This window comes from Idiotropiscis lumnitzeri, chromosome 11 (genome assembly GCF_059441095.1).
Source record: "Idiotropiscis lumnitzeri isolate Australia: NSW breed Sydney's pygmy pipehorse chromosome 11, RoL_Ilum_1.0, whole genome shotgun sequence".
Taxonomy (NCBI): Eukaryota; Metazoa; Chordata; class Actinopteri; order Syngnathiformes; family Syngnathidae; genus Idiotropiscis; species Idiotropiscis lumnitzeri.
In genome coordinates this window covers 1,073,441-1,091,687 of record NC_142401.1, presented here as the reverse complement: position 1 = coordinate 1,091,687, position 18,247 = coordinate 1,073,441, and the positions used below count along the sequence as shown (strand labels likewise).

The following is an 18,247-nucleotide window of genomic DNA, read 5'->3' as shown; positions in this document are numbered from 1 at the left end:
TCTTTGGTATTTAAATGGTTTTCACTTGATATTTTAATTTAAGTCTTGTTATAGATCTCATGTTTAAATTTAGAAAATTTGTATTTGTAAGACCGACAGTTGGCAGAACTGGTGACCTATCACCAGTAGCCATTTTAATCTTACATCTTTTTTTGGTCTATGCAATCTGTAATTTATATCAAGACATCATTTGCCAACATTTGCTTTATTTATCTTACGCCATCGGACCTAAAAATGCCCACCAGTAGCTTTGGATGACGGCACAGCAGCAGATTGTTTACAATTTAAGTCACAACACTGAACACGCATGAAGACGTCACGTGTTTGCTTTCCCTAAACATGGAGGTGAAACTTTTCCACAGGAACAATGTCACAATAAAGCCATTCAAGAATTACCACAGTCATAAAAAAAAAAAAAAATACGGCCTTCAGGAAATTATAGGGGTTATAAACACAGTAGTATGGCTTTTATTGACACCGCGTGCCTTCTGTGTGTTTTTCATACACACACACACACGTCCACACACAGGGAATGACATGGATTGCACGGTCATGTGATGGTGTGCTGTACTTGACCTCAAAAACGTTCTTCCTTCATCTGATTTGCGTTACAGTGTGCTGACATCATCACCTGTGAACAGCAGAGGAAAAAAAATGATCAGCGTTTCTTAAACGTTCATGCTCCCAGGAAATGCGGAACTGAAGCAAGAATGTATCACGCTAATAAAACTACATGAAAAGAAAAGCAAAGCTAAAAAAAGTCCATCGCATAAGTAGCCACAGATGAAGATATTTATCTTTCGTGTATCAATATATTTTGAATTCATTTTTTTAGTAAGTCTCACGTTTGTAAATGTTTAAGCTGTGTTATAAACCTGCCTCAAGGTATTGGCTTCATATGGTGAATAAATAAAAAAATTATACAATTTGAAAAACTCACCAAAAGAAATATAAATTCAAAGCAGAAAAAAACATATTTTTAAATATATAACGAACAAAAAAGGATGCTCCTAATTTGGTTATTATTATGTATTCATTATTTAAATTGATTTAACCTATTTTTAATCGGATTATTTAGAATAAGGAAATTACAGTATGTATTAGTAGTTAACTTGGATGAAGTAAACTACCCATAGATTTATGACGGGAAAATTTTAATAAATATAAAATAATGAATAGTTAAAAAAGTAGCCAAAAAAACTGAAAATATATACTTCCCTGACATAAGTCAAATTAATTATAAAATAATCATATACTCAAATATTTGCAAAAATGCAAATGGGAAGCCATAATTTTATTATATATTATATTAATTAATGATTTAGTGCAAAATAAAATACACATAAAATGTACTCTACATTATATTGATACATCCAAAAATACAGTAAATGTGTTTTAATCTCTTGGGAGAAACATGAATATATTTAATAACAATAATATTAAAAACAAACAAGTAAGTCAAGTAATTGTTGGTGGTCCACAAGTGTGCGTTTTAGTCCCACATGAGCTTCCTCCCCTCCACACGTGCACTGTTTATCCACTACTGAGCTACAATTTCAAAAGCATAAATGAACACATACAGTAAATCATGTTTCACAGACCAAATTTTGGGCGGACAATACGTAGGCGCGAATATGAATCTCCTGACGTGTCTGTCTATCTGTCTGAATGATGATTGTGCTAAGAAAAGACTCGACAGCTGCCGCAGAGGATTTACCAGCGCACGTAGTAGAAGTATAAATATATAGAGTAACACCAGTTCAATCGTACCTGAACGCAACACAGCATTGCCAGCGTTGGCCAGTCTTTGAATCCAGCTCGACATGTCATTTGAAGTTGAAGTGGACAGGAAATGTCGAAAGGGGACATTAAACAAGCAATTAAGTCGGTAAAAATGTCTGCCAGAGACCCACTAGAATCTGTCACATACGGTAACGGTGGCATATTGGCTCATTTACAAAAAAAATAAAATAAATGCTCTCTCAAAAAAAAGTTTCTCTGTCCATGACTCGGCAGCTGGGCGGCTGGAAGATCCTGAGCCGTTTTCAAGCCACTTGCATCCAGACTACAATGTGTGGATCAATTTTTCAAAGACAGATCGTGATGTCACAGTTTCTTAAAACAAAGTGTCACCATCCATCGTTTTGAAGCAAGGCTGAGTGAAAATCCTCAGCGGCTTTCAAGCCATTTCGGCCGCACTACACTGTGAAACACTATCATGTCTAAGCCAGCGTGAATTTTGAAAGCCAAATTGGTATGTGACAATTTGGCTAATTTGCACAATAAGTAATTCACTAAAAAACAAGTTTCTTCGCTAGTGACTTGGCAGCTAGGCTGAGTGAAGAAACGGATACTTAAATAAAAGAATAAAACGCATCCTCACCCTCAACTTGATGTGTGGTTGAAGCAATGGTGGCTGTGCGTGAAAGTAGCTGTCCCCTTTCGCTGCGCATTAAAAGGCAAAAAAAGCTCTCATATGCAAACGTTTCGACTCCTCTAATTCAAAAATAATGAAAAAAAAGCAAGCAGCGAGTTTAATTCCCGTTCAGAAACAGGAACATTTAAACAGTATGGAAAAGCCGACTGGAACAACTGAACTTTATTTGATTTTAATCAGACTAGAGGTACTGTCAATGGTGCCGGGTCAATGCGGACTCCTATTTAATAATTGCGAATGGTTTTGCTTAATTTTGAACTAAGCCACATCCACAGTTATGAGTTTTTACACCCCCCTTGTGGTGGAAAGTCACAAAGCCAGTCTCAAATCGTCTTGAGGTATCAAGTTCGACATGATTTGCATTTTAGCCACTTTGCGTTTGTCACAATTTCTTGAGGGTCCTAAACCAATCTTGGTAGTGGCCTCAAATTTGAACAGTTCTCTTGAAAAGAAAAACGTTTACTGACTCTCTTGAAAATTAGATTTAAAAAAATTAGAAAAAAGGCTGAATTTTACCCATTTTTGTAAGTATTACTCAAGTCAAGTCATTTGACTCCCCACCTCTGCTCGAGTGAGAGGCGCTGTTTCCATGGTGACCACCTCTTAAGCTCCTCCTCCTCTCAGCAGGGCATACACAGCGGTGACGGTGAGCGCGGCGGCCGTGTAGGCGAAGGTGGCGTTGTACAGCGTGCTGCGACCGATCCGCTCGCCCAGCGTCCTCTGGGTGTCCTCCACAGACCCCGGCGTCCACTCGGACCCCCGCCGGGTGCTGCTTTCCATGAGCTTCCTCACATGAGACAGCTCGCCGCGGACCCCGTCCAGGCTTTGTCGTATCTCGGACACATGGGGTAAAAGGGAGTCCAAGTGCGGAGAGCGGTTGGCGGGGGCGGGACCGCCGGCCCCCCGAAGGGAGACCCTCAGGCTGTCGATGAGCGCTCCCAGCTCATCCTGCTGCGAGCGATGGTGACCCGCTTGGACTTTGAGGGCTTCCTGAAGGCTTTCCGGACCCTTCTGGGCCTCAAGCAACAGACTCTTGAGCTCCTACAAAATACGACCACACACACACTTATAAATAGACATATACATATATACATACATTGCTTAATTCAATTAAACAAAAACAAAAAAAACCAATCAATTAGGCAACAAATTCCAACCAAGCAAAATTATAAAATGTTATGTAATGGTGTTGATTGTTTATAAAATAAATATAACTTGTTTATTTTATCTAATCATTTACAACAAATGAAACAATGATTTAATAAAACACAAAACATGTTGAAGACATGTGAAATTGCTTTACTCAGATGTCTTATTTTACTCTTTTCAATATCAATTAAGAAATTTTAAAAATGAAAATGTTTAAGAAGATGCTGAATTATTTAAATTATTTTTATTTTAATCATTTCCAAAAAATCTATTGACCAATTATTTAGTGCATTTTTTTCTTATGTAGCTAATGTAAAATTTTTAGTTTATAAATATTTTTCACGATAAGTGTACTCATTGATTAGCTATCTTAATTAAAAAAAAAATTGTGGAAGAGCTTGAGCGAAAACCATCCAAGTGAACGCAAGCCCAGCCCTTTTTTTGGGCTCGTCCTCACCTGCAGGCGCACGCGGTTGACGTACGTGGAGCCCATGACGCCGATGAGGGCGCCAAGCACCGACCCGATGAGCGACCAGTTCTTGGTGCGCTCGGCCCGCGTCCGCTCCTTCTCGTGACTCTCACGCACGGCCGCCGAGAAGGAGGCGAAGGTCTCGCGCTCGGCCGCCTCGGCCTGCCCGTGCGCCGCGCGCAGGCGCCGCTCGTCCCGCAGCAGTCCGTGTTCCAGGGTGGCCAGCTCCAGGTAGGTGGCCTCCTCCCGGGACACGCGCTCCAGGCGAGTGCGCGCCTTCTTCAGCCGAGCCTGCACCTCCTCCAGGCTGGCGTGGGCCTCGCGCACCAGCCCCCTCGACGCCATGAAAGCATCCTCCGCCTGCAACCACACCCACGACGGATTAACCTTGTGATCGGCTTGCACAATGTACAAATCGGAAGGGAAAAAAAGCAACAACAACAAAAATCGTCGTTGTTGGCTTTTATTTTGAAATTGCAGGAGGAACGGTTGAAAAGTTGGAAGTCTTGGCATCGGCCAAAAATGAATTAATTACGGTATGGATAAGGTGAAAAGTTTGAATCAGGCCAAAAAATGTAGACAGAGAAAAAAAAATCTTAAAGTGTGAATTGCAAGAACGGAACATTTTCAATTTTCAGTTTTAACAACGTGAAAGTGTTTTCTTTAATGAGCCATTGAGAATGAAGCGAGAATTTCTAGTATCCCTTTTGAAATATTGAAGTGTTTCTGAGGTGATTTGAATGATTCCAAAGCTTTTGAATTTTTAATTTCGTTGAATGTCTCATCCATTATTTGACAAAAGGGGTTTGTGATTGACAGGTGACCAATCTTTTTTTTTTAAATCTCGATGTGCCTCGCGATTGACAGCTGGCTTGTCTTTGCGCCGTGTGGCTGACTGGCGACCAATCCACTGACCTCTGTGACTTTAGTCTGTGCTTGGCGGACCTCGTTGAGGCCGACAAACTCCTCGTACTTCTCCCACCAGCTGTTCATGGTGGCGGCGGCCATCAGGGCAGACTTCTGGCCCCACTGCTGCCCTAATCGACCAGCGTGCTGGACAAGAACAAATATTATTCTTTTGTTGTTATGGATTGAATTCTTGTTATTGGACAATTATTATTATTGACTTCTTTTGACGCTGATAGGCAAATTGAAAACAGATTACTGTAGTAAATTGACTTTCAATCTTCATTCATTTTGTGACCAAATCAATTTTCTTCACTGAAATGCGATGAAGGTCCATTAATTCATCCCATCAACCCACAAAAAACAACACAACTTTTCTGGAGCATTTTTAATCAAATAAAAATAACACTGAATAACTAATTAAATCAATAATAATTAACTAAAAATGACCAATTCATCAATATGTTGAATATTTTTTGGGATTAATCCGCTCTGAAGCGTCTGATTTACCTGTAAGGCAGACAGCGCTCGCGCCTTCACGCCGTCGGGACCAGTCGAACCCGAGCCGCTGGGTTGGTGATGGGCGCCGTAGGTCCGGACCGTGCGCACCTGCACCGACAGGGGTCCAAGCAGGAAGAGGCGGGACCAACACCCCGAGCCATGAAGTCTGTACCTGGCGTGATTATGATCAACAAATAATGAACTGATTCAAGTTGTATTTTCTTGTTGCTTAAGTGAATTGGAAAGTACCTCATCAAGAAGCGCAACCCGGAAAGAATTGCACTTGCAATTTGTCCACAGCTGCCGAGATCCCACCTGTAAATTATATTGTTTAAAAAAGGAATTTATATTTAGACAACCATTTCAGCATCCTAAAACTGAGTACTTGAGACAGTAATTAGCAATGACTAAGTATCACCCGTCATCCCATCTATCTGGCGAGCTGCTGCTAAAGTTATTTACCCATTTCCAATCTAGTAATTAGCGTCACACCTTACTTTCTCACATGATAAACATGAAAAACACAGTAATTTAACTTGCAGCGATTTTTAGCTGGCGGTAACGTTATGCTGTGAGTTACTTTATGTTTGTTTATGGACTTCCTTAATCACCCGAATATATTGTTCATAGGTTACTTCCACCTTAATATTATTCCCATGAGCCTTTGAGAAAGTTGGTCGCATTTTACCAGACAAACCTACTGCTTCACATTGTATGCCATATGACCGAGACAATTCATGTCATAAAAACGAATGCGAGCATCTCTCCTTATGTCAACTTATTAGAACAATCTTACAATATTTCGGATTTTACGAGTATCACATCTTACTCTCCAAAGGTGCTCATTACATCTTAATGACAAAACCTTTTACTGTCCAATGTCCATAAAATCCAAAATATTGTGGCGTCTCCCACACACACACAAAAACAATACCCGAAGTTCCTGAATCTTATCCGGTGGCAAACAGCAACCACATTAAAGCACAAAGTCCAATGAGCGTGTTGTGGTGCCGTGCTCTTTCTCCACAAAATGAACATGCACAGCGTTGAGGTGGTGGTCTTGTCAAACAAAGACTCTCAGGCTATTTGTTTTGTGATCCTCATCCACATGAAAGTGCTGAAAACTAGCGTTTATCACAACAACATTCTCTTGTCCTTGAGTCAGTTCAAAACATTGCTCCCGGAGTCACACAGATTCATCTTCTTCTGCTTGTTCATACAACCGCCAACCGCGAAACAACTTCCCAAGCCGTGCACGGTTTTTCAATGCAATGGTGGATGATGATCGCTTCGAAAAGGAGGTGAAGAAAGTTCAAATAAACCGCTCAATGAAAGGAAACGCACTGTAACAAATAAGCAAATTCATACCGGAAGTGCCTTACCGGAAGTTGCTAACAATCGTTTACGCATGGGAGTCTTCTGGAAAATGAAATAACCTCGGGTCAAATTTACGCGAAAAAAATGGGATGCGAAAAAAAAATGACTCAAGTACATGTTTTGATATTATTTATTATTTTGATTTAAGTTTTCAAATTGGGAAAATCCATTTAACATGCACACACATGCACATACGAAATTATAAGTACTTTGACAAAGCGGAACCACCTTTAGTTCAGCCCGGACTTGTTTCTGAATGTAGTTGTGCACTGCGTCTTTATGCCGATGTGAAACAAGCTGCGACAAGGGAAATAAACATCAGTAGTTGAACTGTAAGTTCCATTTCATTTTATATATACACATAGAACATTTGCTGCGTATCCATTACGAGTATGCAATGTGAATTAAAGCCAAAGTAACTTGAACACGTCCGGCACGATAAGCTACCATAGCAGGCAGATAACGAGAAATACAATTACAATTGTACCTTCAACATGTTTTTTTTTTCATACAAAACAAATTCTTCTGGTCAGCCACGAGTAATGAAATTAGATTTGTCCAATTGCTGAATCTTTAGTAATTTAATTTAATTTCATAATACTTTTATCTATTTAAGGTTTTGCAAGTATATGTTGCTGCCACTCGAAGGCCATATTTAGAGCTGTCCTATCCTGTCTTCTGTACGTGTACATATACTGTACAATCAAAATAATAAGAAAACCGTTTGTATAAGTAACTACGTGTGAATATGACATTATAGTTCTGCTTGTAGTGATAAGTGTGAATGTAGTTAGCTTGAAGCTCGCTCGTACGAGTCCTGACGTTTTGCTTCCTCTCGAACATCAGATGGCGCTGCGAGCCTGTGGCTTCATTGTGTTTCGACGTCTTGCAAGTTGTGTTCCTCCCCCAGACAACATCGAGTATCTCCTCTTGCAGACCTCATATGGGCTACACCACTGGACCCCACCCAAAGGTAAAAGAACACAACATGCTTTACCCTCGTCAATGGCACTGTTAGTAATGTTTTCTCAAATTGTATACACCTACTCTATGTGGTTGTAGAAAAAATGACAACCAGGTGAAATGCACGGGTAGAGCAAATTACTAAACAAAATATTTATGTTTTTACATGACCTAAATTTCCCAGTTGAAGTGAAAAATCTCATTTTCTTTTCACCATCAGGCCATGTGGACCCAGGTGAAGATGACCTCACCACAGCTCTTCGAGAGACCAAGGAAGAGGCGGGGCTTGGCGCCGAGGACCTCCAGGTAATTAAGGGCTTCCTTAAGGAGCTGCGCTACGAGGTAAGAGGCCAACCTAAGGAGGTGCTGTACTGGCTGGCCGAGCTCCGAGATCCGGGGACGAATGTCACTTTGTCCAGTGAGCACCAGAACTACCGCTGGGCCCGGTTGGAGGACGCCTGCACTTTGGCCCAGCATAAAGACATGCAGGACACTCTGAGAGCAGCACATAGATACTTGGAGGGTCAGCAGGACAAGCAGTGACACACGGGCAGTTCTATGAACACAATGTCAAGTAACATTTCCAATGGCGTCCGCTTTCTAAGGCAAATTTGTACGTGAGTCGGAATGCACTCTTGTCTGTCACTGATATACGCTAATTAGTAAAGAGATCGCTAAAGTGAAGATTATTTTTTAAAACTGTTATTTACTGTACAAATGTAAAAAAATAAATAATGAGAAATAAATGACAGTTCCTTCAATCTGGTTGCATCTGTCAGTAAAAAGAAGAAAGAAAGAAGCTATTCTGCTAAGAGAGGGACTCCTGATCTATTTTTGAACCTGAGAGCTCTGGACTATGAGACAGACAAGCGAACCCCGACTCACGAGCCATTCCAATGAATTAGATTCAACATCCTCACAAAGTGAAACCATTATGTATGACTACATCCAAATAGAATTCAATATCATACTGTTTTATTGATAAATTCCAAACGTTACCACACCCACCGGGCCCCATTTTGCAAGTCAACACTTATCTCGACCTCTCAGAAAAACAGCATCTCATGTAGTGTATTTATATGCCTTGTGAGCTCAACGCAAAACTTTCTGGCCACAAAATAAATTGGCATTTTGGTTACTATGAAATCTTTTATCAGTGACACTTGCATCCTCAAGAACACACTAGTGGACAAAATGAAGAAAAAGCCAAACACATACAGCATTTAACATCAATACGGTTTGGACACACTCCGAAGATGCAGTCCGATAGATGTGCGCATGTTCCACCAGGTGACATCCCCATGAGTGTCAGCTGGGTGGAGCAGTTTTACATGAACAAAGTGATTAGCGAATTTTGTCTGCCAAAGAGGGGTTTTGGATTCGTTCAGTTATCCATCGGCACAAAAACAAAGTGGATAATGAAGTAAAAGCGGCGGCGGGCTGACGGACAAATGCTGACTGCGATTTTGACATTTTGCTGTAGTTTGGAGAAATGGTCCCGTTTTCTTGAAACCACTCCCATATATGGCTAATAGAGAAAATAAAATCAGGTAGCTTTCACGAGAATGTCAAACATCGGCCCAGTCCTGTCGTCCCAATTCACTTTCATAATAATAATAATAATAATAATAATATTCCCTTTATTAGTCCCACAATGGGGAAATTTGAGATTCGAACCCAGGCCTCCGGGGGAGACTGGGTCCTGAACGCGGCGCCTTAGACCACTCGGCCATCCTGGCAGCCATGTCATTTTCCTCCACATTGCTTCTGTCACTGTGCAAGACTGTGGTAGGACAGCGTCACATTTAGGACGCATGAGATACATGAAATGTTATCATCCTGGGGGGAGAAAACACATCAGGGGGGAGTACGCAACTGAAAATCAGGCGGTGTCACAAAATCAGTTCCATTCACGACCTCCCTCCGTCCACCTTGTCGCTTGAGTTCCTCTTTTTGTCTCGGTGAGTTTTCATTGCACAGGAGGAAATGTTTCACATTCAGATCATTATGTGTCTCTTAAAACAGCTTGACAATCTGCTGCTCCACTTTCAAAATACAAAATAAAGGAAATGATTGGGCTGTACTTCAATTCCTTGGCATCATATCCAGCCAGATTTACATTTGAAAATGTTCCTCACTGCAAAAGCCCAAAAAATAAATGTCATGTCAGCAAACCCAATCAAAAGTTGCAAATCTGCAGCAGCTCTGCAGAGGCATGACCTAAACCTTGCCAGTGTCCGATTCAAAACCGCTCATAAACATAATTGCACACGTCGTCGTTGTCATTGAAATGCAAACCGAGCTGCATTTTGACGACTGTCCTTGATTGACAGCTGAGAAACGGGACCGTGGTGCGGCACAATACTGTTGCCACGTTGGCACTGAATTTGCACCTCAGCATCAAAGTATCACGGTGTGAAAGTGTAACATTTTCACGTCAGTAACGTCATGTGAACATCATCTGGATTTTGTTGAGTTTTTTTTTTTTTGGGAGGAGGGGGGGGGCTTAATCAGGACAAACATCAACACTTGTAAACACTCCTGTTGTGGGATTGAAGGCGACCATTTGCCCTCTTAAAAGAAACGAAAAGAAAGAAAACTAGGTGACCAGCGTCTCTTGTTGCTTTTTCCTCTCTCAGAGAAAGTCTATTGAGGCCCTGAGGTTTAAGAGGCAGAGAGGGGAGCAGAGAAAGTCTTCAGCTTGCTCCCCCCGCCCTTTTTGAGGGATCAGTGGTGATGGACAGGACACAGCAGAGCTTTGTGTCAAGTTTTGCTGATTGCATCGAAAAGGCAGACGTGTGCAATGACACCTTGCCCGGCCGGCGTCCTCGTGGCGTCGCCGTTTGACGCCACTTCATCCTTTTGCCACACAGTTTATGTTCAATCCATGAAAGATCAACACACGCTTGTGACAAGAGAGACATGCGGGGTGACGCTTAACAAAGAAAGCAGACAGACACCGAACAGTGGGGCTGGAGAGAATGCCACCAGGCCGTTGTTTTCATCATTTATCAAATACGAAGATTGACTAAATTGGCAAACAAGGCATTACTTTGAAGAAAGAATTTTAACAATGGTCCATCTAACCAAGCACTCATCAAGCCTACTCATTCAATCGTCCTGCAAAACGTGATGATGCGCTTTATCAAAAAAGACAGGTTTGGGTTTTACAAATTTTTTTTGGACATACGTGAGAGACCGTCAGCATGAAATCAACCACAATGATAAACATTTGTTAAAATATCAGTCAAAACTGAGCCTTAGTGCCCTATTTCAGGGGCTGAATCTTTTGTTTCAGTTCATGTATTCGATCTCATGGAAGTGGGCAAGTGTACCTAATCAAGTGGTGAACATATTGGAGGCTGCTTTCCCAGAATATAAATTCTTCAAATAAAGAAATTATTTGATCATTTTCCAGTATAGAGTTTAGAAGGATGTTTTTGCAATCGCACGCAATGGGGGGAAAAAAATGTCTAAATATAACCTAAAACCATAAACAGGACTGAGGGGGTGCGTTGAAGAAACGCCAAATTGTTTCTGGAACACATTTGTACCAGACGGAGTGCAAGCTGTAATTAAGGCAAACGGTGACTCGACAACAATTTCTTTTTTTTTTTTTTGTGAAATCTTACATAAAAAGTACTGGAGAGACATTATTTGACTAACTTTAATAGATGATGAAAAGTTTTTGGCAGTAGACTTTTGACCCCACTGTGCACACACACACACACACACACACACGAACGCAAACACGCAAAATGATGCAGAGAGTTGGCAAGGAGCCGTAACGATCCAGATCATCATGACTCTTCGTTGCCAGAGTCATCCTGGTTGTCGTAACATCTGCTGGACGTCCCGCCGTCCTCCACAGACCCGACCGCTCCGGCTTCGCCTATCGACTCCATCTCGCTCTCGTCGTCGTCCTCCTCATCCTCCTCCATGTCGTCGTCGTAAAGGTCATCGTAGAGAAGATCTGAGCTACTGTCCTGCGAGGGAACCCTGGTCTGGACGCAGTACTCTGCCAGTGTGGTCGGCACCTTGACGCCATCTCGCTCGGCATCTGCCGCCGTGGACGTCACCTGTTTCCTGTGTTCAAATGAAAAGCAATTCACCCTCAGGTTGTCTGCTACCAAATTATGAAGAAAATGTTTTAATAGCAGATACAATAATACTCCCTCTTACCATTGAGTTTGCTTTAGTTCATTTGCAGAGCTGGACACTTGACCCTTTTTTTTTTTTGCCATTCCGTGACCCGCCCTCCAGCCGCGATCTGGTTAACCTTCCGGCCTCGACCCTCCGGCCTTAGTCATAAAAATTGCCGGCCCCCTTTCATTCATCCAATTGAACTTGAATTGTCTTGAGCAAACGGCTTGTGAGAGCTCACAACACTCATTCTCAAAATCAAATTTCTTGATGTGATGCGGAACTAAACTTCTTAGTCATTGAGTTTAACTTGACCGACTAGTCCAGGCACTTCCCAAAGTCAGCCGGTATCGGCTTCAGCACACCTGCGACCTCATTAAAGAAAAACAATGTTGAAAATGGATGGCTATGGCTGTCTAAAACTATTCTGCTTTACAAATTGTGCACTAACTATGCTCAGATGGAATATAAAGCTAAGAAAGCTTAGAGGTCTGCGGACTCAGTTCAATTGGTGGAATTCAGAGTTCAAAGCAAATACGGTGAAGCAGCATTCATCTGATATGCAGCACGCAAATGAAATAAGCTGCCATTAGAAGTGAAGTCAGCACCAAGGGTAAACGCTTTTAAATGCAGCTTCAAACCAGTCTCTTTTCCTATACCACTGTTTAAGGGCTTTCAAAAATTGAGACGCGCACGAGCATGCACCTAAACCAGTGCCACTGAAGGCACTATCCGAAATCTGGAAGCAGAACACTTGGTAGCCCAGTCATTTATCTAACATGAAGACGGTAGGCGGGTCAGTCGCATCAATTTGTCAAGTCTTATTACAAACTTGACACATTTCATATAGACAACACGACACCGCAGATGTTCATTGTGTATGTCAGAACATGCTTGAATCATCGTATACGTAAAACGTTACCTGATAATCTCTGCGTACTCTTTGTCCTTGCCTTTGCTGTCCCTCCATCTGCGAAACATGACCGAGGCATCCACATTGGCGGGGGAAAAAGTATTTGGCTCGTTGAGTAGAGAGATGACGCTGAGCAGGATGGTCCTATTCAAAGAAAAACATGCAAACAAAAGCACACAATCCGAAATTAGATTTTGGCTTCCAATGGAATCTCGCTAAAACACATTCTGGCATTTTGACCGTTCTTGGCAAAAATGCAGCCTTTGATTAGGGGAAAAAAAAAAAAGGACTTGTGAGGGATGTGACAAGAAGGCAACTCCATTGAGCCATGATCAGGATTTGCAGGTGATCATGCAAACCTGCCACACTTTTTTTGTAGACAGGGCTTTTTTCAAGCTTCCATATGTTTCCTTAAACCAGTCCGACTGGTCTTGGACGCCACGAATAGAAAGCGAGGATGTGTGCTTGATGTTTATCTCTTTTGTTTTTATTACTACGGTACTTATAATCGTCGTAACCATTTTGTTGCACTTTGTCTAGATCGTCTTGAACATGCCGACATGACTACTGAAAGCACTGACTCAATCTCAATCATGTGCCGAACTCTCTTGCACGCTCCCTCGGGCTCTCACAAGGCCGGCTCCTCCTGGAGTTGTAAATCATGTTTCAATCGCAAATAGCTGACGAGTATTCGATTTAAGGATGGACTTGGACACTTTAATTGGTCCACTGTGACATGTATGGTAATTTCATTGGGCAAATGTGACAAGAATGGATAAAAAGTAAAAATCCATAAATAAACGGCATCACATTAAACACTGCAGTGTTCAAAGTTTGGGGGAAAAAGTAGCGGCTTGCCGTCCGAAAAATACGGCATTTCAGTCACTGTTCAAAGATAACGTGGCATTTGTGTCAGGCGTAAATGTCTGTGCTGTTGTGACACATTTCACCTGCAATTGGCATTTGGAATGGCAATTTGTGATTGACAAAAGATCTGATGAGTCAACCTATCGCGTGACTAGTCGACCAGCAAAATAGTCGTACGTGGCATCCCTAACGCAAACAAGCAGCATTCATTTTACAACGTTTATTAAACCTAATTATTCTTAAGCATCATCAGTCACAAGCACAAAAAGTCTTCCCAAAAACCAGCAGATGTTTTTACCTGACATTCTGGGTTGGATTCCATCTTTCTGACGGCAACTCGCCACTTTGTGGATCATCGACTGGCGGGTGCAAGATGGAGATGCACACATCGCCATTCTGTGGCAAAACACCACATCACATAAATTGACACATTGGACACGTCTACTCTACACTCATATGATCACCCTAAAGGCATGTAAGAAAAATACCTCGTAGATGTTGGGGTGCCACATCTTAGTGATGAAACGGAAGGTTGGTGGTAAATACGGGTAGTCCACTGGGAACTTGATGTGAGCCTGGAAGAGTGAACGCACACACTCGCGCTTTAAGTCCGACTGAATCTGCAGGCCAACATTTGTCTCGTTATTACAATATGGCCTTCTTTATGGCACAAATAACATTTTTGATATCACTGACTGACAAAAACCCTTCAAAGGTGCCTGCTTCATTTGGTGGTTAGAAATTAGGGAGGGAAAAAAACCTGCGTGTGACTAGCTTGTAGGTTTGGGAGAGTTTAGCATGAACCTCATTCAACTTTTTCAATGATGGTCCACGGCACATTAACCACAGCAACAACACACACATCGTTCGCGGTTAACCGCTTCCCGATTGCCCGGGGCAAGTGAAATTTGGCCACGGGCAAGTTAAAATTATGGGCAACTTACCCGACCGGGCAAGCATTTTTTTAAAGCAGCCAAATATCTTTAATTTCGACGAAAACCTACCATATTTCGGCCGAAAATTGACAGCCGGAAGTTTTCTTACCTTCTGCGCATGTTTACAAGTGGCGACGAGTCCGAACATTTCGGATTCCTCTGAAATAACTAAAATAGCTTGAATATTTTTAAGTAGACAATTCAGTTGTGAGTAAGGAATAAAAAATGAATAATATTGCTGTAATATCATTTTCCCAATTTAACATGCAGATTTGTTAATTATTAAAACTACAATTAACATTTTCAATAACTGCCCAGGATGATACATGCTGTTGTGAGCACGGTTTCATGGTTGATGATGAAAACAAGATTAATTTATTCTTATCAGATTATATGTTTATTTACATTTGTGGCACACATTTTACAACCATAAGCATTTTATTCTTAGTCTAGCTTTCACAGGACCAGTTCTACCTGCCAGCTGCCAGCTCCTTACGGACATATGCTTCATTGACTGTTTCTTAATGCCTGCAACGTCTGTAACATAGAACTCATGAAGGAATAACATAATCCGGGGTCAGCAGACACCTAATTAATGTGTTAATACATGATACATTTTTATATAAGTAACCCTTATGATTGTAACGTATTTTTAATTCTTTCTAGGCAGGAACTGTCCGAACAAAAAATTCATGCAATTTGTAATTAGACACTTTGTCATACAAAAAGTCACTCAGGGCAAGGTAATTTAATCTTCGGGCAAGAGAAAAAAAATTGTCACTTGCCCAAGTTGGGCAAGTAATTTGGCCACTCGGGCAAGGCAAATTTTAGTGGCACTTGCCCTATGGGCAAGCAGTTTTTAAAGTTAACTTCGAACCCTGACACACTTCCACTCTGGAGTAGTAAAAGGCCGTTTTATTGCTTTAAATTTACTAAACAATTAAGGCCGGAGATTTTAATGCAAATATCAATTCCGGTACTTTTCAACCAAAGCATTCCTTTTGTATCAACAAGTTAGTCGCTAAGCTACGCACACTACTCTCCTCGAGTGCTGGCACAAACCTGTTGCGACAAGAACAAGCACCTGGAAAGTTGAAAATGAGGCCGTGTTTAATCTTGTTTGTTAGCACAGACAAACGGCAAAGCGTGACCTCCACTTCTTCTTTCTTGTCCAGTATACACGACACTAATGACTCTGTCCAGATGATGAGTCAAAATCTTGCCCCCCCCCCATGCAGTCCTGGCTCTGCTCCAGCCAAAGCCAGAGCGCAGCCAATGGTTGTCATGGTCGGGAAAGCCAGACTGGCCATTAGTCCAGCACTATATGAGGCCGGTTACTTGCTTACGAGAGATGAGCCAGCCCCTCGAAACAGGCTAATTTCAGCAAGAAACAAAAATAGGGTGGAACGTGAAGCCAAAGTACAGTACATGCAAACTCCACACACAGAGGAGCCGAGCATCAAACCCCAAAACGCAGGACTGTGAGGCAGACATGTTAGCAAGTCGTAGGAACAAATGTTTCCTACCTTAAAGTAGCCTCCCTCATACAGGGTGTTTGGGGGCCCAAAGATGGCCACTTCCCAATTGTAGAGATCCGACTCCTGAACTAGAGTGATGCGGAAGCCCTCCACTGGCTGCTCCTGTAGCGACTTCAACTCCATCATCAAGGCCTTCTGAGAACTTGGGGTTGCCTGGTGGGCCATGCTGATCCCACTTCTGACACCGGTGGGCATAGAGGAACGCAAAATGTTTAGGCCATTAGACATATCAGAATTATTAGTATTATTATTATTATTTTTACATTTTTGTTTGGCGGTGCTTCCCCATCTACCCATCTATCTTGCCCTCTATAATTCTTGGCTCCTGTGGGTAAGGTGTTCTTTAGCTTCTAATAAATTCCTTTTTTCTAAATGTACGACCAAAATGTATTAAGAGGAAAAGCCAACCTTGGAGTGGAGGGCAAAACAATCGCTCACTGAGAAATAATTCTTTCACACCAAATTATCTGTTCCACAATTAGCACCCTGATGTGTAAAATGTCCTTTTGCCAAAAAAAGCACCTATTCGTCTCTATAGTTTCACAGGATGAGAGAATACAGGGATCTTTGACTGTTATTCTTTGCCCAGGCTCTCTAAATATTCCAGCGATCCGCTCCACAATTTTTCAATAGGGTTGAGGTCTGGGGATCGAGATGGCCATGGCAGGAACTTGATTCTGTGCCTGGTGAACCATTTCTACAATTCTAAGTACAAATTATATGTATTTTAAGGATTTTAACATCTTAAACAGGGGTGTCAATAATTATGGAGGGCACTGTATCCATCTATCCCAGCAGAACTATAAAATAATTTATTTTTTCCCTAATATATAAAGAATTCTTGTTTGTGACATAATTGTTCTGAGGTGTGCTGTGACACGTAAGAAATACTTGACGACGCAAATCAGCAATAATTTCACACAACGTGTGTATTCTGTACAGCTATCGCAGGATGTTCACTGGTCCCGTTTAAAAAAAAAAAAAAAAAGTGTTTACCTGTGTTCTTGCAATGTAATATGTAATCGTGAGGTTACAGAAGAGAACTGGAGAATAAAGTCATTGGTAGTGCTTGGCCAAAGTGACACAGCGGTGACATGAGTCGTGGATGTTCTTCTCCTGCTTGTGGCTGATCCTCGTGTTGTGCTGTCGGAATTCTTTGTGTTGACACGAGTCTACATGGAGCTAGTTTCAGTGGAAGTCACCGTCTCCCGTGGATCATTCTTGGGCTCGGAAAAGCAAAGTGGTACTCCGTGACATGTCCCCGCGCCGCTGGTTCGGTTCGGACAGTCGCTCAGCTGATCCCAGCTTGTTTGTGTTTGTCTCTCTGCTCTCTGGCAGTCTCAACTTCTCCCCACGTCAGCTAAACCAGTTAGCGAGCAACTTCGGTCAAACGGGGCGGCTTTTTCTGCTCGCTAGCGTCTCCTCTCACGGCGATAGTGTGAAGAGCTATCGAATGCCAAGCTACGCCGGGGAAATGACAGCAGGTGAGAGTTACCCTAAAGAGCAAACTGGGGTTTTGATCGATTTTTGATTTTCCTCTCAACGATGCTTCCGGTTACCATTGCGCGTGTCTGCGGTGCGTCATCGACGTCTGGAACGTGACTTGCGTGCGCGCACTCGATGCAGAACACGAATCATTGTTCTTAACTCGCTGTGACTATAACATTTGAGTCATTCGTTAGTTGTTTTTTTAATCTAATCAGTCGCCCACTGTTCTGTTTGTTAAATATGCTAAATATATATACGAAGTAAGCACAGGCTATAGGTAGTTTTATTTTCAGTTTTACAGGCTTGACCTTTTGGAAAAAAAACTATGTGCGCACTTTTCAAAGCCAAATTCAAATCATATTGCTGTATGTTTGGCGTATCATCTCAGAGGAAAATACCACACAATTGAAATACACGGGGCCTCACAACTCCACGCTGCCAAAGTGTGGTGCACGTGAGCAGAACTACCATGCTAAACCCCTCAACATAGAACAGGATGTTTTGTTTTGTTGCGTTTTCGTGCTGTCTTGCTGGTGTGTCATAAAACTAAGCGGACAAGAT

The 18,247-nt window shown here is 41.9% G+C and overlaps 3 protein-coding genes across 9 annotated transcripts; 1 reads left to right on the top strand and 2 right to left on the bottom strand.

Moving 5' to 3' along the window:
• Positions 1 to 189: 189 nt before the first annotated feature.
• ccdc51 (coiled-coil domain containing 51) lies at positions 190 to 6,928 on the bottom strand. Of its 6 annotated transcripts, none has more exons than XR_015845780.1 (7): positions 6,397 to 6,824; positions 5,712 to 5,777; positions 5,472 to 5,634; positions 4,971 to 5,108; positions 4,044 to 4,415; positions 1,771 to 3,478; positions 190 to 631 (listed from the first exon to the last, which is right to left on the bottom strand). XR_015845780.1 is itself a non-coding variant. In XM_088308642.1 (7 exons), the coding sequence occupies exons 2-6, from the start codon at positions 5,714 to 5,716 to the stop codon at positions 3,041 to 3,043; spliced, it is 1,116 nt and encodes a 371-aa protein (XP_088164768.1). In that variant the 5' UTR covers positions 5,717 to 5,777; positions 6,845 to 6,928; the 3' UTR covers positions 190 to 631; positions 2,999 to 3,040. The 6 variants fall into 6 exon arrangements, 5 of the variants coding, with proteins under 5 accessions (XP_088164768.1, XP_088164767.1, XP_088164766.1 ...); XM_088308642.1 differs by lacking the exon at positions 6,397 to 6,824 and adding an exon at positions 6,845 to 6,928 and having other exon boundaries at positions 2,999 to 3,478; XM_088308641.1 differs by lacking the exon at positions 6,397 to 6,824 and adding an exon at positions 6,831 to 6,848 and having other exon boundaries at positions 2,999 to 3,478.
• Positions 6,929 to 7,056: 128 nt separating this feature from the next.
• On the top strand, positions 7,057 to 8,563 carry nudt2 (nudix (nucleoside diphosphate linked moiety X)-type motif 2). Its single transcript, XM_088309038.1, has 3 exons — positions 7,057 to 7,171; positions 7,686 to 7,812; positions 8,023 to 8,563. Exons 2-3 carry the CDS (start codon positions 7,686 to 7,688, stop codon positions 8,343 to 8,345), a joined length of 450 nt encoding a protein of 149 aa, XP_088165164.1. The 5' UTR covers positions 7,057 to 7,171; the 3' UTR covers positions 8,346 to 8,563.
• Positions 8,564 to 8,760: 197 nt separating this feature from the next.
• Positions 8,761 to 17,810, bottom strand: ube2r2 (ubiquitin-conjugating enzyme E2R 2). Of its 2 annotated transcripts, XM_088309037.1 has the most exons (6): positions 17,195 to 17,810; positions 16,187 to 16,376; positions 14,214 to 14,300; positions 14,024 to 14,121; positions 12,868 to 13,002; positions 8,761 to 11,888 (listed from the first exon to the last, which is right to left on the bottom strand). In XM_088309037.1, exons 2-6 carry the CDS (start codon positions 16,361 to 16,363, stop codon positions 11,603 to 11,605), a joined length of 783 nt encoding a protein of 260 aa, XP_088165163.1. In that variant the 5' UTR covers positions 16,364 to 16,376; positions 17,195 to 17,810; the 3' UTR covers positions 8,761 to 11,602. The 2 variants fall into 2 exon arrangements, with proteins under 2 accessions (XP_088165163.1, XP_088165162.1); XM_088309036.1 differs by lacking the exon at positions 17,195 to 17,810 and having other exon boundaries at positions 16,187 to 16,393.
• Between the last annotated feature and the right edge of the window lie 437 nt (positions 17,811 to 18,247).

Bases quoted from the DNA above. Each gene is read 5' to 3' on its own strand.
- ccdc51 (XM_088308638.1), bottom strand. From the start codon at position 6,500: ATGTTCATTTTGTGGAGAAAGAGCACGGCACCACAACACGCTCATTGG. The intron at 5,109-5,471 runs GTAAATCAGACG...GTTCTTGTCCAG, and splicing joins GAGCGCTGTCTGCCTTACAG to CACGCTGGTCGATTAGGGCA. The intron at 4,416-4,970 runs GTCAGTGGATTG...GTGTGGTTGCAG, and splicing joins CACAGACTAAAGTCACAGAG to GCGGAGGATGCTTTCATGGC.
- nudt2 (XM_088309038.1), top strand. From the start codon at position 7,686: ATGGCGCTGCGAGCCTGTGGCTTCATTGTGTTTCGACGTCTTGCAAGT. The intron at 7,813-8,022 runs GTAAAAGAACAC...TTTCACCATCAG, and splicing joins CCACTGGACCCCACCCAAAG to GCCATGTGGACCCAGGTGAA.
- ube2r2 (XM_088309036.1), bottom strand. From the start codon at position 16,393: ATGCCCACCGGTGTCAGAAGTGGGATCAGCATGGCCCACCAGGCAACC. The intron at 14,122-14,213 runs GTATTTTTCTTA...GTTTTGCCACAG, and splicing joins GGCACCCCAACATCTACGAG to AATGGCGATGTGTGCATCTC. The intron at 11,889-12,867 runs GTAACGTTTTAC...ATTTGAACACAG, and splicing joins GAGTACGCAGAGATTATCAG to GAAACAGGTGACGTCCACGG.